The sequence below is a fragment of the Paramormyrops kingsleyae genome, chromosome 6 (genome assembly GCF_048594095.1).
Source record: "Paramormyrops kingsleyae isolate MSU_618 chromosome 6, PKINGS_0.4, whole genome shotgun sequence".
NCBI classification, from domain to species: Eukaryota; Metazoa; Chordata; class Actinopteri; order Osteoglossiformes; family Mormyridae; genus Paramormyrops; species Paramormyrops kingsleyae.
In genome coordinates this window covers 9,950,049-9,973,055 of record NC_132802.1, presented here as the reverse complement: position 1 = coordinate 9,973,055, position 23,007 = coordinate 9,950,049, and the positions used below count along the sequence as shown (strand labels likewise).

General features: G+C 43.4%; 1 protein-coding gene across 7 annotated transcripts; it reads right to left on the bottom strand.

Moving 5' to 3' along the window:
- Positions 1 to 7,332: 7,332 nt before the first annotated feature.
- hipk1a (homeodomain interacting protein kinase 1a) lies at positions 7,333 to 22,887 on the bottom strand. 7 transcript variants are annotated; one of them, XM_023835009.2, is made up of 19 exons: positions 22,570 to 22,887; positions 22,259 to 22,335; positions 21,566 to 21,682; positions 20,940 to 21,454; positions 20,035 to 20,408; positions 19,607 to 19,730; positions 19,258 to 19,377; positions 18,915 to 19,001; positions 18,085 to 18,266; positions 17,761 to 17,911; positions 17,212 to 17,416; positions 16,941 to 17,059; positions 14,717 to 14,851; positions 13,389 to 13,546; positions 12,336 to 12,503; positions 11,541 to 11,726; positions 10,787 to 10,983; positions 10,537 to 10,667; positions 7,333 to 10,463 (listed from the first exon to the last, which is right to left on the bottom strand). In XM_023835009.2, the coding sequence occupies exons 3-19, from the start codon at positions 21,675 to 21,677 to the stop codon at positions 10,047 to 10,049; spliced, it is 3,381 nt and encodes a 1,126-aa protein (XP_023690777.2). In that variant the 5' UTR covers positions 21,678 to 21,682; positions 22,259 to 22,335; positions 22,570 to 22,887; the 3' UTR covers positions 7,333 to 10,046. The 7 variants fall into 7 exon arrangements, with proteins under 7 accessions (XP_023690777.2, XP_023690776.2, XP_023690772.2 ...); XM_023835008.2 differs by having other exon boundaries at positions 20,940 to 21,457; positions 22,570 to 22,886; XM_023835004.2 differs by having other exon boundaries at positions 20,940 to 21,682.
- Between the last annotated feature and the right edge of the window lie 120 nt (positions 22,888 to 23,007).

Sequence of the window (23,007 nt, the reverse complement as noted above, 5' to 3'; positions counted from 1 at the left end):
TTTCAGAAAATGATCATCATGAAGACAAGTAGGATGTCTCCCTTTGCAATTACTGCATGCAAGATGATGATGACAGTCTTTCACAGCATGACTTAAACATCCATAGCAGAGTTTCTTCTCTTGAACAAACTTCCGTCGTTCGTCAAGGGCTTTGATAATGAATTTGGGACAGCTATGAAGCTGATGCTTGTCTTGACAAAACACACAATGATGTTTAACAGATGGCCCTGCAGTCCATTCATTTTCACAGTCTGAGTATGAAAAGCAGATATAAGGCTAGAGTTTCTCTCTCTTGGTGATCCTTTCTCGGTGTCGGATTCTTCAGCACGAAGAGCATGGAAGGAAGTTACTGGATTGCATGCTATTTCTGCTTCTGATGAGACAAATATGGCAAATTCTTGAGTTTTACTCAAAGCTTGAGTGACTTCTTGATTCCATTGGCTCACTGCCCAGTCAGGTAATTTCTGCACAAGTTTTTGATTCTCTTGATAATCATTTAAAATGTGAAGACCCTTGACATGTGCCATGGCATCCTGACAGGCATTTAAAAAATCAACGAAGTCTCTAAGGCTCATGGCATCCTTTGACTGGATTTTAGGCCACTTTGATAACCTTTCTCTAAACGCCCTCTGTATAGCAAAGGCCTGGCCGCAACGAGTGTTCAGTTTACTCCATGCATCTTGATATGCTGCTTCATCATTTCTAAAGAAAGTGCCATCTAAGATTTTACGGGCTAAGCCACTGACATATTTCTTGAAATAAAAGAGTTTGTCTTCAGCTGGAATGCCCTTCCTATCAATGAGGGCCATGAAGGAGGATTTCCACTCAATAAACTGAAGGGGATCTCCTGTGAAGACAGGTGGTTCTGGTACTGGAAGTCTGCTCAAAGTAACACTATCATGAAAGGCTTGAGCTAGTGAAGGATCAACGATGGGTGCTGTTGCAGCTATTGTGTTGGGACTATGCTGAGCTATACCTTGAAGTGTGCTTTGTTCTTTCTTTATGTTAAGCCTTTCAGGTAAGCTGACCACTTCTCTAGCTGCTTCTTGGCTATAAATCTCCAGCCTAGCCTAAGCAGCCTTTAAGTCCTTCTCTGCCTGTAGACATTCCAGTTCCCGTAGCTGAGTTTCAAGAGCCCTTTTGTGCTGTTCATCTAAGTCTTGTATCTTTTCCTTTTGTCTCCTTTCCTCTAACACCATTTTGTAGACGTCTTCCTTTGCAGCCACATCTGCTGCCGCATCAGCACATTTTATTGCTAAGTCTTTATTGCTAAGACAGATTCATGGCTCACTCTTGAGGCAGTGGATCCATAGATCGAATGAGCATAGTTACAATCAAGCAGCAAACAAAGTCGGCTTCTTTCCCTATCAGGATCAAACTCTCCATAAATGCCTGCAAGTCCTTCATGAATGATCTTGATAATATCTGCCGTTACAGCCTCACATGCGTCTACTCGTCGTCTAACATCAGTCGAGGGTGTAGCATGTTGTCTGATTCCGTCATAAACATTCATAACTTTATCCTTTGCTTCTTCCAGTATATCAATCAAATTAGCTAAATGGCTATCTGGAATATCCACTTTAAGCTGCTCAGCTGCATTGCGTGTTTGCATTTTCCATTGATTGTATACAGAAAGACGCTTCGCTTCCCTTTTCTGAGTTTCTTCCTTTTGAAAGGCAAGCATTCTTTCAGTGGGGTTACGTGGACGTATAGAACGACGTATGCTTTCATTTTCTGTGAAACCATCATTTAATTGATCCTTAAGACTGCTCAACGTCTGACGTTCAGTTGCAATTTCACTCTGTAAATTATGTATTTTTGAAGATATAGATTCATTTTGCAATGCTTCATCTAGCATTTCAATTTCTCTACGGAGACTGTTAGACTGTTTCTCCAACTCTCTCGAATTTAAAGCTAATGTACCCGATTCCAACATTTTCTGTATTTATAATTAAATTCAGACTATAATCAGGCATAACACAAAGGTGCAAAACACAACGACATTTCAAAAAACACAACGACATTTCAGAAAACACAACGATATTACAGAAAACACATTTAAAAAAACACGACATTTCAAAAAGCACAACAACATTACAGAAAACACAACAACATTTCAAAAAACACAACGACATTGATTACAGAAAACACAACGACATTTCAGAAAACGGAACGGGTAGGACCACACTTCTTGTTCGTGATTGGACAGTACCCTTGGAGTGACATGTGTTGTGTATGTTCACGACAACTCCCAGGATTCAAAGAATCATGAGGGCCCTCCCTACAGGTGAAGTCTCTGGGAAGTGCGCGATTGTTGTAAAAAGTTCAGCACAACTTGGTCTCCGTCTGTCTTGTTCTCTTAATAGTATGTAATCTGTGTGTTACTTTACGGACATAACAACATGGTGAATTTGTTTTGTACTTTCTCTGTATTCCTCACAGTAATCATGAAGAAAGTAAAAGGACTAAAAATGTTTTAAATTTAGCACATCAGTGTGTAACGGATTAAAAAAAGAGTTGGATTATACGAGCAATGTGTTTTTTGTTATGGGGACAAAATATCCTTTTTATAAATTAGTGTATAATTAGTGTGTGGTTGGATTAACTGTGTGAAGTGTTTTGAAAAAAGGGGCCCAGTTTTCAAAATTGTGCCTAAGCAATCGAAAAAAAAAACTGTAATAGCTGAAAGGTAAGCCACATAGTTTTGTGTCCAAACATCTGCCCAGGTCGACCAGGATCCACACAGCGCGGATAAGATAGCCCTTCTGATGTCAGTTTCTGAGGAGTAGCCGCTCGATCAAAATACAGTCAGACCTGGGATATTCGCGAGGTTACGTTCAAGAACCCGTGGCGAATGAGGAGGATTCGCGGATGTTTGGTAGTCACTAAAAATTGTAATATGTGCTTATTTCTATAGTTTAAACCCTAAATATGCTCCCAAAACACTTTAATTCCATTTGAATACATTACCTTTAAAAAAACAAACATCTGAGTACAGTATCGCCTAACGGATATTTGTCACGCTATCACAGTACAGTATACTAATATTACCCTTACTAATTTATAGAACACGGCATTGGCTGCCGTTTTCTTTTGCATTCACAGTAAGGTAAAGTGAGTAAACTAACCCTTTCGGTGTTTATAACAAATTCGTCTCGAGAGGGAAATCCGGGACACATTTGCTATATACGTAAACATTCGCTATTTTCGAGAAATGTATAATAGTAAATTAACTATTTTCTAATATTTATGTAACCATTAGCGTTCCTGTCACGTGTTGCCGGGGCACGGACCGGGTAAGCAGGGACAGGACGCAAGGAATCGGGGAATACGGGGTTTAATCAAAAGGTAAAGACAAGCACTTGAAGCAGGACAACGGAACAGGCAGCAAACTGAAAATTACGTTAATGGGACTCGTGAAACATACTTAAACGCAGACTTAAATACACAGGACTAATGTCAGCAACTCCAAACAGCTGATCACACGGGGATTCACGAGAAATATAGAGTGCATTTCACTTCATGCAGCCGCTTACAGCGCTGGCTTAAAGCTATGTATCCTGGTCCTGACGCAATGCATCATGGTTAGATTTTCCTGACGATTGTTACACGCATGATGTTTGTATCCCCGGAAGTTCCGATGCGTTATCTGCTATTTCTCTCGAATATTTTATCTGGTAAAGTTTAAATAAATGACATAAATGCTGTTATAGTACACGTAAGTTAGTGCTTTATTTATTGTTAGTTACTGTAATGTTGCGCTGCTTTATTTGTTTAATCGTCTAGTGACTAGTCTGTGAAGAACGCATTCAAGTAAGAATTGCATTGTTGTACTCTGTACATGACAATAAAAACTTTGAATTCTTGAAGTAAATGTATTTGATCTTTTTCCTGGCTGCTATCTTTTTACACAGGGCCAGTATACACACTAGTTTATTTTCCCTGCTAACAGTTTGTATCAGGAGTTGGTTGTGGTAAAAGAAGTAATGTGCATGCAGGTGATATTTGTATAGATTTATCTACACCCTTCTGGCAGTGCTGCCATTGCAGTCAGGTCTCGCACACTACAAGCAGAAGTTGTCCGACTTGGCTGCAGTCAGTTTATACTCCACCCCTGCTGCGGCTGGCAGATCTCGCTCCACGCCACGTCAGCTGCAGAGAGACCTAAACCCAAGTCGAACGAAGCCATTAAATGAACTGTCGTGAGTGACAGGCACTCAGGAAAAGGGTAGGGCCACACTTCTTGTTCCTGATTGGACAGTAGCTATGTCACTCCAAGGGTACTGTCCAATTACAAACAAGAAGTGTGGTCCTACCCTTTCCGTTTTTTGAAATGTCGTTGCGTTTTTTGAAATGTTGTGTTTTCTGTAATGTCGTGTTTTCCGAAATGTCGTTGTGTTTTCCGAAATGTCGTTGTGTTTTCTGAAATGTTGTTGTGTTTTGACCTTCAGGGCCACCGTAGTATTCGGTTTCTGTAATTAATCGGATTAAAAGTGAAAAAAATGTGTCCATGTAAACAGGGCTAGTGATACATTGACTAATTCAGTTCATTTGACAGTTTTATTGGGGAAACCAGACTTCCCATGTAGTCTTAGAGCAATTGCTTGTGGTCCTATGCTACCTCTCACCATTCCTACACTACTTTTAAAGGAATATAATAAATGTGGTGAAGCATCCATATGGCCAAAGAAAAAATCCCTGCATGGGTTCAAACTAAATAGGAGATATTTGACACCTTCCCAACTGATGCCTTTATAACACAGTCAGCTATCTCCTCTTCTCCCTTAAGCCCTGTCTTTACATTTTCAAGGGAAAGTGGGGAAATGGTACATTGTCATGTGAAAAGCTCTTCCTCTTTGACAACTGAAGCATCTGTTTAGCATATCACAAAAATTTGGTTAGCGGACAAGCCATTCTACTGGTTTCAGTGGGTAAATGCAGGGATACTACCTCTAAAAGATCTGTACAAAGAAGGCCATTTGGTTTCCTTTGACTATTTAAAACAAACCTCTTCTTGAAATGTATTAAAAGTGATGGGTGCACAAGATAGATCACATTATATATAATGATTTAATTACTTTTAACCTTATTGTTCCCCACAAGTGAGCAAAGTATTAATTTTTTTATTGATAGGGGTATGTGGGTGGGGAGGGTAGGTCTTTAGTGGTGTTTGTTCATTTCAAAAGGCTGAATTACATGTTTTTTGATAACTAGTGTGAAAGTTCAATTTGAAGTGTTTCACATACCTGAATTCCCATTTAGTTGGGGAAGCTGTGCTGTTTTTGTGTTGTACAAAAAAATAAAGCACAGGATGATGTGCCAAGGGAGTCTGTCAGCACAGCGTCTCTCACACAGCGCAGGGGCAGCCAGCGCGTCACGTGCTTAGGCAGCTACAGGAGTATATTGGGAATAAAATGTGTGTATTGGAGCGAGTTCTGTGTCAGTGAGTGTGTGAGGTGTCGGTGATAAAATGCCAGAGATCCTGGTCTGTCTGATGGCATTAGTGGCTCTTCCTCTTGCCTACAGCTGTCACTGGACCTCAACACAATAAACAAAAGCCCTGTTTCTGTCAGAGGGGAACAGGAAGGTGACCTGGGGGCCTGAACTGCATTCATATCCTGATCATCCAGAGAGATTTGACTGGTGGGTCCAAGTTCTGTGCAGGGAGAGTCTGACTGGTTGCTGTTACTGGGAGGCTGAGTGGGAAGGAGAAGGAGTCCGGATAGCAGTCAGTTATATAGGAATTGGGAGGAAAGGGAAGAGTAACCATGGGTTTGGATTCCATGACAAATCATTGAGTCTGTGCTGTTTTCCTGACAGATACTTTGTCCTGCACAATAATGAACAGACTAATATACCCATTCAGCCCTCAGGTTCCCGCAGAGTAGGAGTTTATCTGGACTGGGAGGTGGGTACTCTGTTCTTCTACAAAGTCTCCTCTGAGAGACTGACCCTCCTGCAGATGGTCACCACGTCATTCACTGAAACCCTCTATCCAGGGTTTAATGTTATTGGAAAGTCCGCAGTGTCGCTGTGCATGCTGGGATAGCTCACTCTGTGCTGGAGGAATCTTATTTACTGTATCACAGTGTGACATCTTCCTGGTTCTCCATGATAAATCTCTGCTTTTTAACCTGTATAATCCTTTTTGCTCTGTAATGTGATATAATATCTAACATAAATGATGGGGTCTGGCAAGCTGAACATAAAATAAGTTTTTCTCTCTGACTAAAATGTAACAAAATGCAATGATGATGAGTGTGGGGCTTTTCCCCTCCCCTGTATATGTACATTTTATATATTTATATATACATTGTATTCGATACCTGTACAATGATAATAATGGTTTTCTATTCTATCCTATTACTGTCCTGGTTCAGCGGTACCCAAAGCATATCGAAGTAACATAATTAAACCCCATTCTTTGGGGAGTCAAATTCATTAAACTTACTTTACTGTAACAATTGAACATAACTTGCACAATTATAAAATCAACATATATAACAACATTCAACAGGGGACATATAACTGCGAAAGAAAGAAAAAACATCTGTAGAGCTGGAAACATAAAAAAATATCCTGTTAATCTCCTGGTTATAAAATTTAAGTACTACAACTAAAATTGGGTGAAGTTACAAAAACATTTCCTTTTTAGCTTTGCTACATGAGCATATTTAAGAACAATGAGAATTGACATAGTTGATGTAACGGTTTGCTATTCTGACTGCAGCCTTTCTATTTCTTTTATTTTTTGCTTAAAAGACTAATGAGAATAGCTTTCTGCTTTCACATCTTTGATCATCAGTGATGCACTGCATGTGACTCGAAATTACCCCAAAAAATATATATTCTCTGTATTGGGTATCCTGATGTATTTCATATTTTAGTGTGTGTGTGCGCGTGTGTGTGTGTATACAAACCGATTGAGCCCTCGTCCAATCTAGGGGCTAAGCCCAACGGATCAGATAGCTCTTCTCTGTGGACAGCGTTTACATTGGGAAGTATCCCGTAATATAACTGCTACTTCGCCGCCTCTCCTGTTAGATCGAGAAGCACTTAAATTCAAATTGAGCGGCGCAGATTCCACAAGAACGGTGCCACTACAACTGTTATTTTACTTATGTTTCAGCTAAAGACATGAAATGTCCGATAAGCTGTAATAAGATCCATTTACTAAAAATGATTTATTCGCTAGGAAAAAAGTCATCTATGGAAGTAAATACTGGTTTTAAAGAACACATCTGAAGGAACTTCGAACCAGAAGGTTGCTCCAGAATTCTTTGCAAGAAACACTGTGGCAGGAATTCCAGGAAGCTGACAGACAAGTTGACATTATTAGTTTTTTACCCATTTTATTTACAGTGCCATATTAAAGTGTTGTTTCAGATGTAGTAGTTTTGGTTTATTAAGGTAGGGCGTATAAATTAAACAACAAGAAATGTAAACTTGTTGCATTCCATTCATCTTTAGTACTTAAAATTTCCTGTTAGAAGCTAAGAGAATCATTACTACTAATTTTACCACAGTCTCCCCCCCTTCCTAAACACCCAAATACTGAAGGCTGGTGAATATGAAGGGGACAAGCAACTAGGCAGCTCACTGACAAATCAGACAGCTAAAAGGTAAACATTACAGCTGAGACATTAAAGTGGTACCCTGGTCCACCTGAACAGACCAGAAGATTCTACATATTTTCCATGGTTTTTTTTTTTTTACGATGGAAAAATAATTGCCACGTTTTTCTTTGGGTCTTGAGAGACGCATTCAGTCAGTTACAAATCAACACAGCACAAAGCCTGTTAAATTTACCCCTGCAGTAAAAGACATGATGAAAGATTAGCATGACTCTCGGTCCCAGAATATTAAAAATGATGTCAAAACAGAAAAGATCATCATCTTAAACAGAGACTGCAGAGTCAATAGTTTGATGTAACCCACCCCTCCCCCAACACCAAACACCCACAAACTGCAATTCTATAGTACTGCTGTATTCTTTACAGAGATTTAGCTACTCCCTTACCAATCACACCATTCTTACAGTCTACAGATAAAACATTACAGGTGTAAACAGTTTGAAACGATTCTTGCAGAAAAGTCAAAGCCACAGTTTTCTTAACTTCATGTAACTAAACATTGCAAATTTCATTATTCTCTAAACTGCAAGCAGGCATATGCGGTTAAGCAGTTAAGATAAATTCAGTTTTAAAAGTGGGGTAATAAGTGAGATTTTAAGTTTCATTAAAAAAAAAAAAAATCACCTAAGCGACTGTAGAAGAGGACTGTAAATGGTTGCAAAAGATTATAGCTTTGAGGCACAATGAAATGTTTACAATTAATAAGTGATAATAAAGACAAGATTTTTTTTCTTGTCTTCACAACATGTGTGTCAAAAGATGGATATAATGATATACTAAGTGCGGTGTGATGCCCTAAAGCTTTATACTTTCTACATACAAAGTTAAATGTTTATGACATCAAAGGCTCTTTGTATTTTGAGTTGCATTTTACCACACAAGGTCATTGGATTCTGAAACCCTTCCAGCAAATCCAAAACTGCTTCCTTTCTGAAACACTACAGAGCTACCTGTTACACAATGAAACTCTTCTCCATAAGTGGTTTGTGTACTATAGCGATGCAAAAATTGCAGTCACATGCAATGGATAAAAGTTCCATGTGAACATAAAATCTCCATTACTTTCTGCTACTTTGCTGCAAACTACCATTCCAAAGTTAACTTTGCTCACTGATTACAGATTTACTCATAAAACACGTTTCTACAGTTTCCATTCCTTCAAAAACAGAAACTTTCAACTACAGAATTCAAATACTTTCTTTTTAAAATCTTTTAGTTCTGGGGTGGTATTTTGTTCCCCTTTATGTTGTTTACTAATTACGTAGTCAAAATAACACCTTAATATGAACTATATGACATCATAAGTTAAAATGCATCATTAGCATCAACAGTTTCATATGTGACTATTCCTTATAAATCTGGGGCTAAATCTGACACATTAAAACAACAGCGAATGATTTACTACTTTCCAAGACATGAATATGGGGGCGGCCATGAGGAGCAAATAGCATTTTTGGGCTTTAGGTCAAGACTACACACAGACAGCAAGCAATAAACACACTAAGAGACATCAATACACGATGAAAGCAGGGCAGCAGGTGGAAACTATAGACTCACTCAGAGTTTGTGGAGAACATAAGGACAGAGGCCTTGAACTGGTATCTGGCTCCCTTTGCTCCCAACATCACATCTAAAACAAAAATAATGGTCTCCATTACATAGAAAGGCTAATGTGCTGAGCACTTACTATGTCACAAAGGGTTCAACCTTGTACTTTAAACATCTACCAAATGAAAAGTCTGCTTTCACACCACGACTTAAGCCATTTATTAGTTAGACTAGACATAAGAGTAGAACTAAAAGGCTTTGTAAAACAGTATGGTCTGACCATCCATCCGTTTGTCTGTCTGTCTGTCTTCCGACAATTATCCTGGACAGGATCACAGAGGCCTGCAGCCAATCCCAGGCAGCAAAGGTCAGAGGGACACGCTCTGGCAGGACACCCAGTCCACCAGAGGGCTCATAACACACAAGCACACAAACTCCACAGGCAATTTTGAGATGCCAGTTAGCCAAACTGCATGTCTTTGGACTGCGGGACGACACCGGAGCACCCGGAGGAAACCCGCGTGACAGGGAGAACATGCAAACTCCACACACACAGAGCGGAGGCGGGACCCAAAGGCCCCACCCTGGAGGTGAGAGGCAACAGCGCCAGCCACTGACAGTCACTGAGCCAGCGTGCCGTCCACCAATTTTGTTATTTATACAAATTAAATCAAATTAAAAGCAATTAAGACTGTTAAAACAGGCTTTAAAACTAGTTGTTTAAAATATCAGTATTGGGAAGAGAAGCTCTGAGTGTAAGCAGAGCATCTTCACCACAGGCTTAAAACTAACATGGATGCACTGGTGCAGCTGAGTGGTTCTGGGTAGTGAAGCTGCAGGTGAGACCGCGCAGGGTTCTACACTTCATAGGTAAAGGTACTGTCTGTCCAGCTTGCGGTGACCCAGCTGGTAGCCCGCCTGACCAGCAGCCGAGCGGGCATAGGGCTGGCCCGGAAACTGGTGCTGGTACTGAGCCCGGGCCGCCGCGCCGGTCTTCGGCAGGAGGCTGTAAGAGGAGGAGTATGAGCCGCCGACGTGACGGCCAGAGGAAGAGGAGGAAGAGGCGGCGGCGGACGAGTTGTGCAGCTGATCCACCGCCTGGGAGACGGAAGCCAAGGCTGCGGAAGCGGGGTAAGCGTAGAAGCTGGGAGCCGAGCTGAAGATGGGCGCCTCCTGCAGGCTGAAAGAGGAATGCGTGGAGGCGGCAGCGTGGTAGCCGGGCTGCCGGCGCAGGGACCCACCGGCCGTCCTGTCTTGAGATGTTATGGCAGATGGTTGAACCTAGAACAGCAGCACAGGTGTTAAAACCCACTGTGTTGTCTCAGGAGCCCAGGGGCTAATTAAGAGGCCTTACCTGACTCAGGTTGAGTGGCTGGGAGCGGCTGGTGATGGCCTGGTGGTGCCGATTGGTGCTCGAGGTCCCAGCACTGCAAGGCTGGTGAACGCCCCCCTTCTTCAGCTTACTGCAGGTACTTAGAGGCTGGCCTGGAATGTTCCGGTGGGCAATGTTATTACGCCAAGCAGGAAAATGGACAGGGGAAAACAAAAAAAGAAAAAAAGAGAGACTATTCTCTGTGCTACATGCTGTGAGCGAGTCCAGGTACCTGACACGGCGTTCTCTCCAGGCTGGGCCTTCACGGGCGGCACCATGATGGCCAGGGAGCGAGACAAGGGGTTGGACGTCTCCACAAAGCTGGGCAGGTGCCTGGGGCTGAGGGGGCTACTGGTGGAGGAGTCAGAGTCCTGGGAGTCGTGGACGGTTACGCAGCTGATGACGTTGGACCGTTGGGGGGCCCCACAGCTGTGACAGAAGGTTAGTGCAGTACAGCAGTTTAACCTCACGAGTCTTTGCATATGCGAAGAGCAATACTAAGCATATCGGTTGTTACTGGACACAATGCTCAACACTGTGCTCGTGCTTAGGTAGGGAAAACTTCAAATATACAAAGTGGGAGGCTTGAGAGACTGTGGGAGAAAAAAAAAAACCCTTTAAATATACCAAAAAGTCAAGCTCAATCGCTAGAAACTGAAAAAAATATATAGATTGATAGATAGTTTCCTTTGTCATTGTACAAATATACAACGAAATTGCATTGCACCCACAAAGAAAATATGGCTCCTATCTTAAAGCAATAAATAAATAAGAAGAGTAACCCTAAATTAAGTAAAAGAAATTAATCACACACATAGTAATTTTAGAGTATCAGTCATGTACTGTTAAAACAAAAGTAGTAACTGGCATAAAATAAGGATACATGTCATTCCACAGTCAATGTTCTAGCGACTTCATAGCATCATTAGGACACATGGAATAGAGCTATTAACTACACTCAGTTTGCTCCTACCAAGCAAGCTTACCTGACCGTGGGAAACTTCCGCTCATCCTCATCCTCCGTGTCACTGTGGATCGTGATGATGCTGACAGCAGGGCTCGGAGTGTCGGAGATGACGATCGGCTGAGACAGGACGGCGTTGTAAGCTGGCGAGTTCAGCAGCGGGCTGTTGTGCACAACATGGGCACTGGGCTGCAGCAGAGACTTCGGCCTGTAGGCGTCGATGAGCGTTAGCGAGCCGAACGACCGTATACAGTATGTACAGACCATCAATTCAGTTATTCTGATATTCAAGGAGCAATTCACACCCCTCAGTGACAAGTTTCATATAAGCAAAAGGGACATAATAATACAGTAAGACAGTGGTTCTTAAATTATGGTATGCACACTAGGGTGGTGCACATGCCCCCTCTAGTGGTCAGAAGAGGTATGTCTTTATGGTGACAATAGTGGTATGCAGAGAGCCTAATATTTTCTGAAATGATACACAGTGTAAAATGCACTGCACTGCACTACAAAGTTAACTTCTCTATCCTGTCAAAAATGTAGATCATCTAGATCAGGGTTCTTCAACTATGGACCTCGATTCCAAATCCAGGCCGTGTTTTCAGTTCTCCCAGGTAGTTGTTTAATAATTACTGATTCTGATTGGTCAGAGGCTTCACACCTGACTGACAGGTAAAGGAAGGCTGGAAAACCAGCAGGGCTCGGACCTCGAGGACCGCGAGTTGAATAACCCTGATGTACATCTTAACTCATGTTCAAACGTGTGTAACAGGTATTATTGTCTTTATAACAATGTAAAGCGAGAGGAGGTAACCTTGCTCTGCTGTCAGAGTGCCGCACTCTGGCCCTGGGCCCCAGCTGCCCGCCTTGCTGTGCTCTGGCATTACTGGTGCCCATATTGAGAGGCTGAGAGGAGCCCAGGTGACCCCCCAGGATGGAGGCGTGCTGTGGCATGTTGTTGTGCTGCCCGCCATGGCAGCCCCTGTGTTGGAACCACAAATGACTTCCAAGTCAAATTCACAGAAAAAAAAAAAAACAGTTTAGTTCAGCTATGGGCCAGGGATTGGGAGGCTGACTGGTTTTACTTTAGTTGATGTCAATTAACTTGCCACAATTGCGATATTGGCTGAATGTCTGACTCGAATCAAATAAAACTGAAAGGGACACTTAAGAGTATATTTAAAGCTATACAGCTATTTCACCAAACCTATGATAAATAAAAATGATGTTCAGCTAACCCAGGAAGTGAGGCATATCCTGGGTGGCATTCCAGTCTCACGCACTATGGGCAACTGGGACTAAAATGAATCTAACAGGAGTCAAACCCACATGCATGGACGTATGAGGCTACAGCGTTACACCCTCAGAGGTATTACCCATAAACAATCCAACCAGCTCTGTGGGGAGTTTGCCTGTTCCTCTGGCATTGTGCAGGTTCCTTCCTGCTACTCCTGTAGTCCAATGACATACTGTTACAGGCTAAATAGCATCTCTAAACTGCCCAGTGTGTGACTGTGTACCTGTGCGTGCCTATTAGTCCTAGGATGGACTGGCACCCTGTCTATGCTGTACCTCTGCCTTGTGCCCTAAACTGCCTGGGATAGGCTTCCAGCCCCTGAAACCAGCCAAGTTCAATGTGTAAAAAAACTGGGCTAATTAATCTGCATTCAACCAATGCTAACAGTGTTTAAAAAAAAAAAAAGCATAAATTTTAGCCAAAGATATTTGAAATTACTGACCCCTTTGCTAAGGAAAAATTCTTATAAATTATCATAAAGTCTTAGAGTCATTTTAATTATACAATGAAGCAGACAAATTCACGATCGCAGCACTTGCTACCATGCCCCGCCCACCGCACTGCACTGACCTCCAGTTGGGGACCTGCTGGGTGGAGCTCTCGGAGAGCAGCGCCCCTAGTGGCGAGTCAGTGATGACTGACTGCGAGGGATTGTGGAGGGCCACCCCGGGCATCTGCTGCCAGGTGGACGGGATGAGTATCTGCTGAGTGCCAGCCGGCCACGCCTGCTGAGGGATACACACAAGGGCAACCACGAATCAGTCCGCATCACAGCCGGGAAATGGAAACGTTTGCAACAGGCTCTTCCGGAGCAGAACCTGGCATATTATATGCAAAGGCTGTATACCACTGACACATGTTTATCGGGGGCTTGTATGTGTGCAGTGCAAGCGAGTAGAAAGCCACTTTTTTTTTTAATCCAGCACGAGCCAATAGTTAGAGCAAGCACAGGCATGACTTGCACATGCACTGCAATGCCTGGACGGGACACAGACAACGGGTCAATTCTCTCCCTACCACACTCCACTGGGTCACATGACCCCTCCCAATACTGGGAGGAATGGGGAAAGAAACACAGGAGCCACCGTGATGCTTTATAAACTATGCATTTTTTTCCATATCCTGCAATGAACCACATGCTAATGCATTTAACAAATTTGAGGTGCTACATATTACAATATCTTTTATCATCATTTATTTCTGATGGTTTGGGACTTAGTGACAACCTTCCAAAAACACCAACCTGCAAATAAGGAATCTTGATTGTTATTGCTAGGAAGAAAAGAGTTAAATTAATCTGAGGAACAAAAGGAACTAGAGAGGAAAGTGAGGAAAAATTAATACAACTAGTTTCAAATATAATGATAATGAAGACAAGTTCCTCTGATTGTTTGGCTTTGCCCTGGAATTCAGAAAAGGCTTGATAAGGTACCCAAGAGAAGAGTATGCACATTCTGGGGATCCTACAAGCACAGGGCTCTGAAATAAAACGGGTTAGACCAACCAGAAGCACGTGTCCGGCGTGGGATGGGGACGCATTGAGATTGGCAGTCCTTTGTCTCCGTTCAGTCAGCAAACAAGCATCGTTACTGCATTTTTAATTAACAGGTATGCTAAATATCACTCAAATTTTTCCAAGTAAAAAGCAATCTTGTAATCTTAAGTACAATTTCACTGCTGTTAGAACATTGGCTTGCAACAGTTTTTCTATTAAGTCATAAGTCCCTCAGTGAGGAGGGGAGGGTTTTAGGGAGGGGCATGGACATGAGAAGCCACAAGCAAAGCGCAGACCAATCAGCACATGCGCCCCATGCCATCTGGGGGAGGAGTCTGGAGGGGCGGGATTATTGGGGGGGGCGGGGTTTGCAGGGGGAGCAGGACCCATGGCGTCGCTTTACCAGCATGGTGGCAGTCTGCTCCAAGAGGGCAGGCCTTCCGGCCCCACAGCCCAGCGCCAGGGGGACCGAGTACTGGGGCGCCACTGCCGCCATATGGGGGTGGAGTGTAGCCACCATCAATGGGGTGCAGGAGCCCTGGTGGAGGAGGTCATGGTGGAGAGGAGGAGGACGGGGAGCACGGGGGGGGGGGGGAGGGGATGGAGGGTTAAATAACTTGAAAAGTTTGGCGGGAAGGGTCGATGGGTGTGTCTGCCGGCTATCATCAACATCTGGCTATAAGGAGAAAAGGAGAGTCTGACGTGTAAGCCTTGGGATTTACTAAATGTACCGTTAAGACTTAAATCTTCATCTCATAGTATATTACTGCGTCATCATATATGTTAATGTAGAATAATTAAGGATTAATAACTTCAATGCAGCAGTAACTTCTGGTTTTGTAGTACTTTGCATGGTAAATAGTGAACGCTGGTGTTTTCCTCCTCAAAGCAGGAGCTCCTAAACTCAAATGCAAGAAAATACTTAAATAATTGAGATTCTTGATCAATAAAAGCTGTGGGTTTGCATAAATGCCATGGTAACCCAGTTCCAAATGAGTTCATGCACTCCGCGGAGGGTTAATATACAATGTAGTGTATATTTACGATGTCAGATTAAGGGATTTTAAGGAGTGTAAATACTGTGCCACTCAAAGTATTTATGCTAATTAGTGAGTTGTGAATTGGAATAACATCCACAGTCAAGCACTAAATCAGTGTTTCCCGATCTGCTCCTCATGGACCCACAGACAGTCCAGGTTTACTGGGGGCAGAGTGAGAACCAAAACCGGGACCAACTGGGGTCCCCAAGGGCCAGATTGGGAAACACTGCACTAAATGATACTGATCGACAATAATGAGTTACTAACGATTTTAAACTTCCCCTAAAGGTGCAAAGCTGTTCAGGGTGGGTGGGTATGTCTGTGTGTGTGTCTGTGTGTGTGTGTGTGTGTACACTGCCTGGCCAAAAAAAAGTTGACATTTGAATTTTTCACTGGACCGCCTTTAGCTTTGATTATGGTGCACATTTGTCATGCCATTGTTTCCACAGGCTTATGCAGCATCTCACCCTTTATTTTCATCCAGATTTGCATTCATTCCTCACCGCGATCCTGTATTGACGAGCGGATTGAACCTCCATAAAGCCTCCTTCAGCACATCCCAAAGACCTTCAATGGGGTTAAGGTCACAACTCTGTGGTGACCAAGTCATGTGTGAAAATAATTCCTCATGCTCCCTGAACCACTCTGACAATTCAAACCCAAAGAATCTTGGCATTCTGGTCCTGGAATGTGCCCATGCCAACAGGGAAGAAAAGATCCATTGATGATGGATGGAGGTGTAACTTGGCCATTCAGTAGATTCAGGTACTCAGCTGACTTCACTTTATTGCTGCATAACATTGCTGAGCTGCAATAATGATCCAGTCATTGGCTCTTAAGTATTTGCTGATATAAATTCAAATTACTTGTTTTGGCCGGGCAATGTATGAATGCAAATATCTATGTATTATGTATACGTCTGTATGTATGGCTCACAGCTCTAAGCCCATCTGTAGTGAACACAAAAATACACATTCCTAGTAAACCAATCCACTTAAAATACCCGACCTGACTTATTAATCGCTAGCTTCCAAGGCGGAGTACTCATCACCACGAGATGTGGCTCTCAATACTAGAAGCAAGGTTGTTACATGATTTGTACACAGATAAGTCAAAGCATAAGCAAAGTCACACTCCTGTTTGACAATATGCCATTTGTCTATTTCACAGTCAGAATGCAGCACACAGACTGGGTGGGGGCGCAGGGGGAGCTGTGACAGGCGTTGTGGTGTAATTGTAAGCTGACAAAAAAAGCAACATCTTGCAAATACATCTTAGGACCTTTATACAAAGGAAGCTTAAGTATAATAGCACTCAGTCCATTGCAGATCACCAAACAACGTGAAGAAAAAGACCCTTCATTTTAAAGTCATTAGTCAGTCCCAAAACCCCTTAAGCGTTGACTGTTGCTCTCTGAAACAACTAGATGCTCCTTTTATAGAGGGACAGAAACATCAACTGTAGACTGTAAATCTGAAAAAGCAAAACTTAATGTTCAATGGGAAAATGAAATAAGGATGAAACGGGCACCTGAAGCAAAGAGCGATTTACTTTTTTAAGTGAGTAGGTGTTTTTGTCGGGCCTTACCTGTGTGAGCATGCCTGGCTGAATCTGTAGAGGTTGGCTGGATTGGTTCTGGGCGACCATAGGTACAGTGTTGTCCATCCTCACTGGAAAACTGGGGTGCTTACTGGAGGACTGAAGCCCTAGCGACACAAATTCAACCGGCCGACAAGGTCATGTGCTGCTGAGTTTTTGCTTCTGAAATCATGTCACAGATGAAGCCATCTGGAGCAGCATGACCTCTCAATCATGGGAGCTCAGTACTGCTTCGTACGGGCAACGGGGCCACCGGTACCTTGGATGGTAGGAGGGCACACGATGAGGGTCTGCTGGAAGGGCTCGGCTTGGGCACACAGCTGTGGAGGCCGGGCTGGCAGTGGGACACTCTGCTGGGTGAAGCCTGGGATGTTGATGGTGGCCTGCTGGCAGAGAGCAGGCTGGTAGTTGAGCAGTGGGACGTTGCTGCTCAAAGAAAGAGATGGACCACCAGCAGAAGACACCTGGAGCGAGTGTAAGACACAGTAGCTGTGAGAGCTGGCCTTTAAGAGCAGCATCTGCCTTGGAGACAGACTTTGGGCTTTGCCACAAACTTGAATAGTTAATTAGGACCAATGATTCTCAAACTATGGTACATGTACCACTGGTAGGAGATGAGTGGTATGTGGAGGTATCTCTGTATTTAAATGTCGGACATAATGGCGGTATATGGAGAGACTAATATTTTACGCAGTGTACTGAGACAATACCGCTGACTAATAAGCGCTATTCCAAATGAAATGACAGTTTTACCCAGCCAGGTCCTCCATTATTATAATGCAGCTACAACATTTCCACAGATGAATACCTGATTGTGCTGGTTGAGCTGGCTGCTGAAGGTAACTGTGAGGTTAGTGGCTGCCCCAGGCGTGCTGTTGCTAGAGAAGAGGTTCTTCCCGTTGTCAAAGGCAGTGCACCGGCGCTTACATATCTCCATGTTCTGGAAACAGGACTTCACGCTGCGAAAGGTAAGAAACATCACTAGTTTAACCAAAAACCTGAACAGAGATGGCAGAGGTGCTTCGCTTTCAACTCTGCAGAGAACAAAAGATCTAGATAAGCATGGGGAGGCAAGCAGAAAGGCTGGATGGAGAATTTTCTAGCAAGGCAATCTAGATGGGAGCGTGCTTACTGTGAGCTGTGCGGAAAATGGAGCAAGTGGGCCATGGTGACAAAGGAGTGGCTCAGTGTCTTCATGGGGGTGATTCGTTTGTCTGCATCCAGGGTCAGCATCTTCTTCAGCAGGTCAATAAACTCCCTCCTATCGGCCTTCTCTGCTAGCATGTCAGTCCCTTCCAGATTGGTCATGTTCACCTGGGAGAGGAGATGAAGAACAGTCAAAACCAAGGCAGGCTCAGGTCCCCACCCTTCCAGGCTTTTCTTTAAAACAAATATTGTTTATCACATGCATGTTTATATATTAATGTTAATTCTTTCAAGATCCACTGTCAGAAATGCACACCTTAGCAGGTGACAGAGGTGGAAATTTCAGGTCCAGAAAGTAAAAATCCAGACTAAGATTTTGCTTCAACCAAACAGTTCAGCATAGTCACAGTGTACTTAACTGGTTGGTTGAAACAAAATCATGGATCTGGATTTTTACTTTCTGAACCTGAAATTTCCACATCTGGCAGGTGTTTTTGGGATGTTAAGTCACACCTCACAAGTTAGAAATACAAAATGCTGTATGAAGGATAATTATGACTAGAAAATACAATATCAGACCAGACTAACATCCATAAACTGTCAAATTTAGGACTAACTGGGGAAACACCACCCATCATGCCAACAGCATGTCCCGATTGACCAGAACCAGAGTAGCTGAACATTATCAGCTTCCTTTCTGATATTTGAGAAACTAATATAGTTAATATGTCCTGGTGCAGTGGGCAGTCAGCACATCTTCCTCACAGCAGACATACCAACCTAAAATGGCTAATATGCCAAGACACGGAACTCTACCTGCATCATGTCGTCTAGGCAGTTAAAGATGTATTTGCGAGCCTCCTTTGACTTTATGCCCATTTCTGCCTCATGTTCTGCAGGTGTCTGTTTGCAAAATGAAAACACATTATGAATGCAATCATACCATCAACATGCACTGGAACAACTTACAAATAAGATCCCTGCGATTTACAGATCACATGGCTATACTAAGCAGAGAGAGAAAGTGCATGCGCTAAATATCACCAAGAAAGATTGAATTCAATATTACTTCTTTACTAAGGACAATCCAGGTCAGTCACAGTGTGTATGCACTATATGAGAGCCATATGATTTAACACTAGAAAAATGTGAGCCTTACTTTCAGTCTCCAGAGGGGGTAGCTGGAATCAGGGCCTCTATTGAAGAAGCGGCTGGTTTTGGTTCCTGCACTCAGAAGGTACTCAGCCGGCAGCCCTTGGGTCTGGGAGATGTAACGGATCTGTGGCACAACAGTTACGACAAGCACCTCTGGTTAATGTCTAGGATCAGCCGGTACCAATCCTTTCGAAACACAGATCCAGAGAACACTAATGTTCTTCAATGTCATTTTAAAGGTAAGTGACATTTCCACCGAGCACATTCGTTTCAAGAAGGAAAAGGAACAGCACTTAAAAAATGATGTTTGTAGGAATCTGGTAGCTACTGCTTTCACATTATTAATCACTGACCTGGTCATATTCGGAAGCTCCAGGGTACAACGGCCATCCGAGGAAGAGCTCAGCTATAACGCACCCCAGGGACCACATGTCGATGGCTTCACAGAAAGGAAGGCCCAGGATGATCTCAGGGGCTCTGGGTTACGCACCACACAACAGAACCGTTAGCCGACACACAAGAAGCCATACCTTCAATATAACTGCACCACATAATCCAGCCGCCCTGTTAAAGACTTCCTTTCCTATGCGAGAAATTTATCATTGGGAAACTATCAGGGATTCAGACCCGTGAGCTTCTGCTCACAGCCCCAAGTATCTGAACTGAACTAAAGAAATGCTGCCAAGTTAAGCGGGCAGCAAAAGAATGTAGGGAACCGCACCACTGTCATGCACACTTGCCCTGGCATTCTCAAAGACTATCCCCGGTACACAAGGCTCACCGGTAATAGCGTGACTGAAGGTAGGTGGAGCAAACTGCCTTGGAGACGTAACTGGCGGAGCCAAAGTCGATGACCTTAACACGGAAGGGCTGGCGGACGGGGTCCACTAGCATGATGTTCTCGGGCTTGAGGTCAGCATGGATGAGGCCCAGGCTCTTCAGCTTAGTGAGAGCGGTGGCCACCTGCTGCAGCACGGGCCGGATGGACTTCAGCGGCAGCGGACTGAACTTGCTTTGCTTCAAGAAGTCGTAGAGGTTCTGCTCCAGCATCTCAAACACCAGACAAGTGTGGTTCTTGTGTTGGAAGCACTCAAGTGACCTCACAAAATTGAACTCGTCCGCGTTCTCCGTGCTTAGCAGGCTCAGGATGCTCACCTAAGAGGAGAAGCCAAGAGGTTGCTGAACATGGGAAAAATTTGACCTCTGTTTCAGGTCAGGGGTCCCCAAATCCAGTCATGGAGGGCCAGAATCCAGCAGTTTGCACATCTGTTCAAGCAGGAAAATCCAAAAACTGTGTTGGATTCTGGCCCTCCAGGACTTAAACTGGGGAACTCTGTAATTGGTGCTGAAAGACAGCCATTTCCATGTCTTAAGTCTGTTAAAGGACACTTACATTGGCCTGTGAATGAGCAAACATTTGTTTTGGAAGGTCATGCTGCTACATCTATTCAGGACATGAAATGACACCCCAACACTCTGTAAAACATTATCTATAGTATGTCCACTGGACCAATGGAAGTCATAGTCAGGGTTTCTCTTCTATGTTTTCAGTTACTGAATAAAGCTGTTATAAGTAGCGACCATATGCAATAATATGAATGAGAATATCATTCCATCGACTTAAGTTGTGCAAGAACTGTGGTTAGTGGTATCGGAGAAGGCAGTCTACACAAACTATATGCATACCTCAATTTGCCCTTGGCGGGCATACGACGGATGGTTTTTCAGGATCTTAATTGCCACAATCTCATTAGTGCCACGCTTCCAACACTTGGCCACCTGGCCAAACGTTCCACGGCCTAGAAACTCCAGAACCTCATAGCTGTTGGACATGGAGCAAAGGATCTCATGCTGTACCAGTTGGTAGTCCCCTTCGCTGTGGGAGTTGCTACTCTTAGTGGTGGAGGTGGAATGAGCAATAGATTGGACGGCAGTTCCATCGCCGCCGACCCGGTGGGACAGTGCGGGGGCAGAGAGCTCCTCCAGAATCTGGACACTGTCGCTGCTGTCAACCTCTTCATTTTTGCGTTTCAGATTGTGCTGCCTCTGGTAGACACCGTGAGACTTGGAGGAAGCGGCTTCATTCACGCGGCAGCTCGAAGAGGAGGAGGAGGTGGAGGAAGAGGAGGAGGACGAGGAGGGCCCCGGGAGACTGCCTGTGCTGTCCGCAGCGCGAACCACAATCTGCCCACGGGAGCCCCCTGCTGGAGGGGGAATCAGGTTCGATGAGCCATATGCAGCATTAAAGCCAGAGGATGTAGGGGTGGCGGCATTTCCCTGAGAGGGGCTGGGCAGGTAGTACTTGCTCTCACCCGATTGGCTTGTTACATCCCATAAACAGTTCTCCACCTTCAGCTTTTTCACACAGGAAAAGGCACTGGAGGACACTGAAGGGGATGAAAAGACCTGAGGTTGGGAGGCCATCCTTACTGTAAAGAAAAATGAAGACAAAACAGAAAACATAAGTTACAGATTCATATATAACAACGAACATAAAACCTTACGATCTTTATTGCAACGTTGCATCTAGTATTATTTGATGTATGTGAGTAGATCGCAGCTGCAGCGACATTTGTACAACATTACAATTTACACAGTCTACGTCGGAGTTGTAAATGTATTTTCATGCACAACAAGGAAATCCACATCACACGTAATGCTGATTACGAAAACAAGTACGAAACGAAATGAAACAAACCTAGATTTTCACTGATAACAACAAAGCAATAGTTTCGTCGTGACAATTTATCGTTTAATAAAAAGCGTTATCCCCTTACAAAATTTCACTCAGTGGAAGTATTAGATATTTCCACTGATATTGCGGACATAAACCATGACAATCCACAGTCTCCGAATTAAGGCGAAAGCTACATCTATTACACTATAGTAATTCAACAAACATAACACTCTTTAGGTACAGCAAAATATCCGTATCATGTAATGCGTTTGACGCATCTCCTTACAATGGAAAACTCATCAGCTTCTTATAAAATCTAGCTACTTACCATTTGATCTTATTTCATCTCCAGACTAATGCCGGGTTAAGGCGGATAGACACCGTTTCCCCAAGCAGCATCGTACCCTGGAAAGGGCAAATAAACGATAAAAAGCCACATAAACGCACATTCGTATTAAGCATACATCACGGTAGGTAGCTAGCTAAATAGTTTATCGGCTGGCCGTCGATATTTGCCATTAGTGTGTATAACAAAGCACAGTCAAGACTCGGCGACGGATTAACCATATAAATAAAAAAATAACTAAATAAACACGCATATAAACTAGAGATAACGAGAAAACGTCTACAGCTAAATACCTGTATGAATCTTAACCTCGCACGTCCATATAATCATTCGTTTTTCCGGCTCCCCAGTTAGGCCTCATTGTTTCCCTACGACAACGTTAAAAATGGAGAAAAAAAAAACGTGAATAAAGAAAATGGAAGGATCCCTAAATATTTAAACGACACAACGCGACTGGATATGATTTAAACGAAAAACAACACGTTAAGCATCCACATTAAACACAGTTAAACAATTGAAGGACCGACGTCAAAGTGGAAAAGCCCACATCCCCATTAGTGTCAAAAGTCCCACTTCCGATAACGTTATCGTAAATGCAAAAGCTTCTTCTTCGGTGAATTCACTGGTCGCTCATGATCCCCGCGTGGAACTTACTGCCATCTACTGTCCGTAAACAGTATCGCCGCGGTGGCCTCCTCACGACACACCCAGAACACGGTAATGACAACAGT

Excerpts from the sequence above, each read along its gene's own strand:
- hipk1a (XM_023835004.2), bottom strand. The coding sequence starts at position 21,677 with ATGGCCTCCCAACCTCAGGTCTTTTCATCCCCTTCAGTGTCCTCCAGT. Across the intron at positions 17,417-17,760 it reads AGCTCAACCAGCACAATCAG|GTGTCTTCTGCTGGTGGTCC; the intron begins GTATTCATCTGT and ends CACTCGCTCCAG. Across the intron at positions 10,464-10,536 it reads AGCCACTCAACCTGAGTCAG|GTTCAACCATCTGCCATAAC; the intron begins GTAAGGCCTCTT and ends CTGCTGTTCTAG.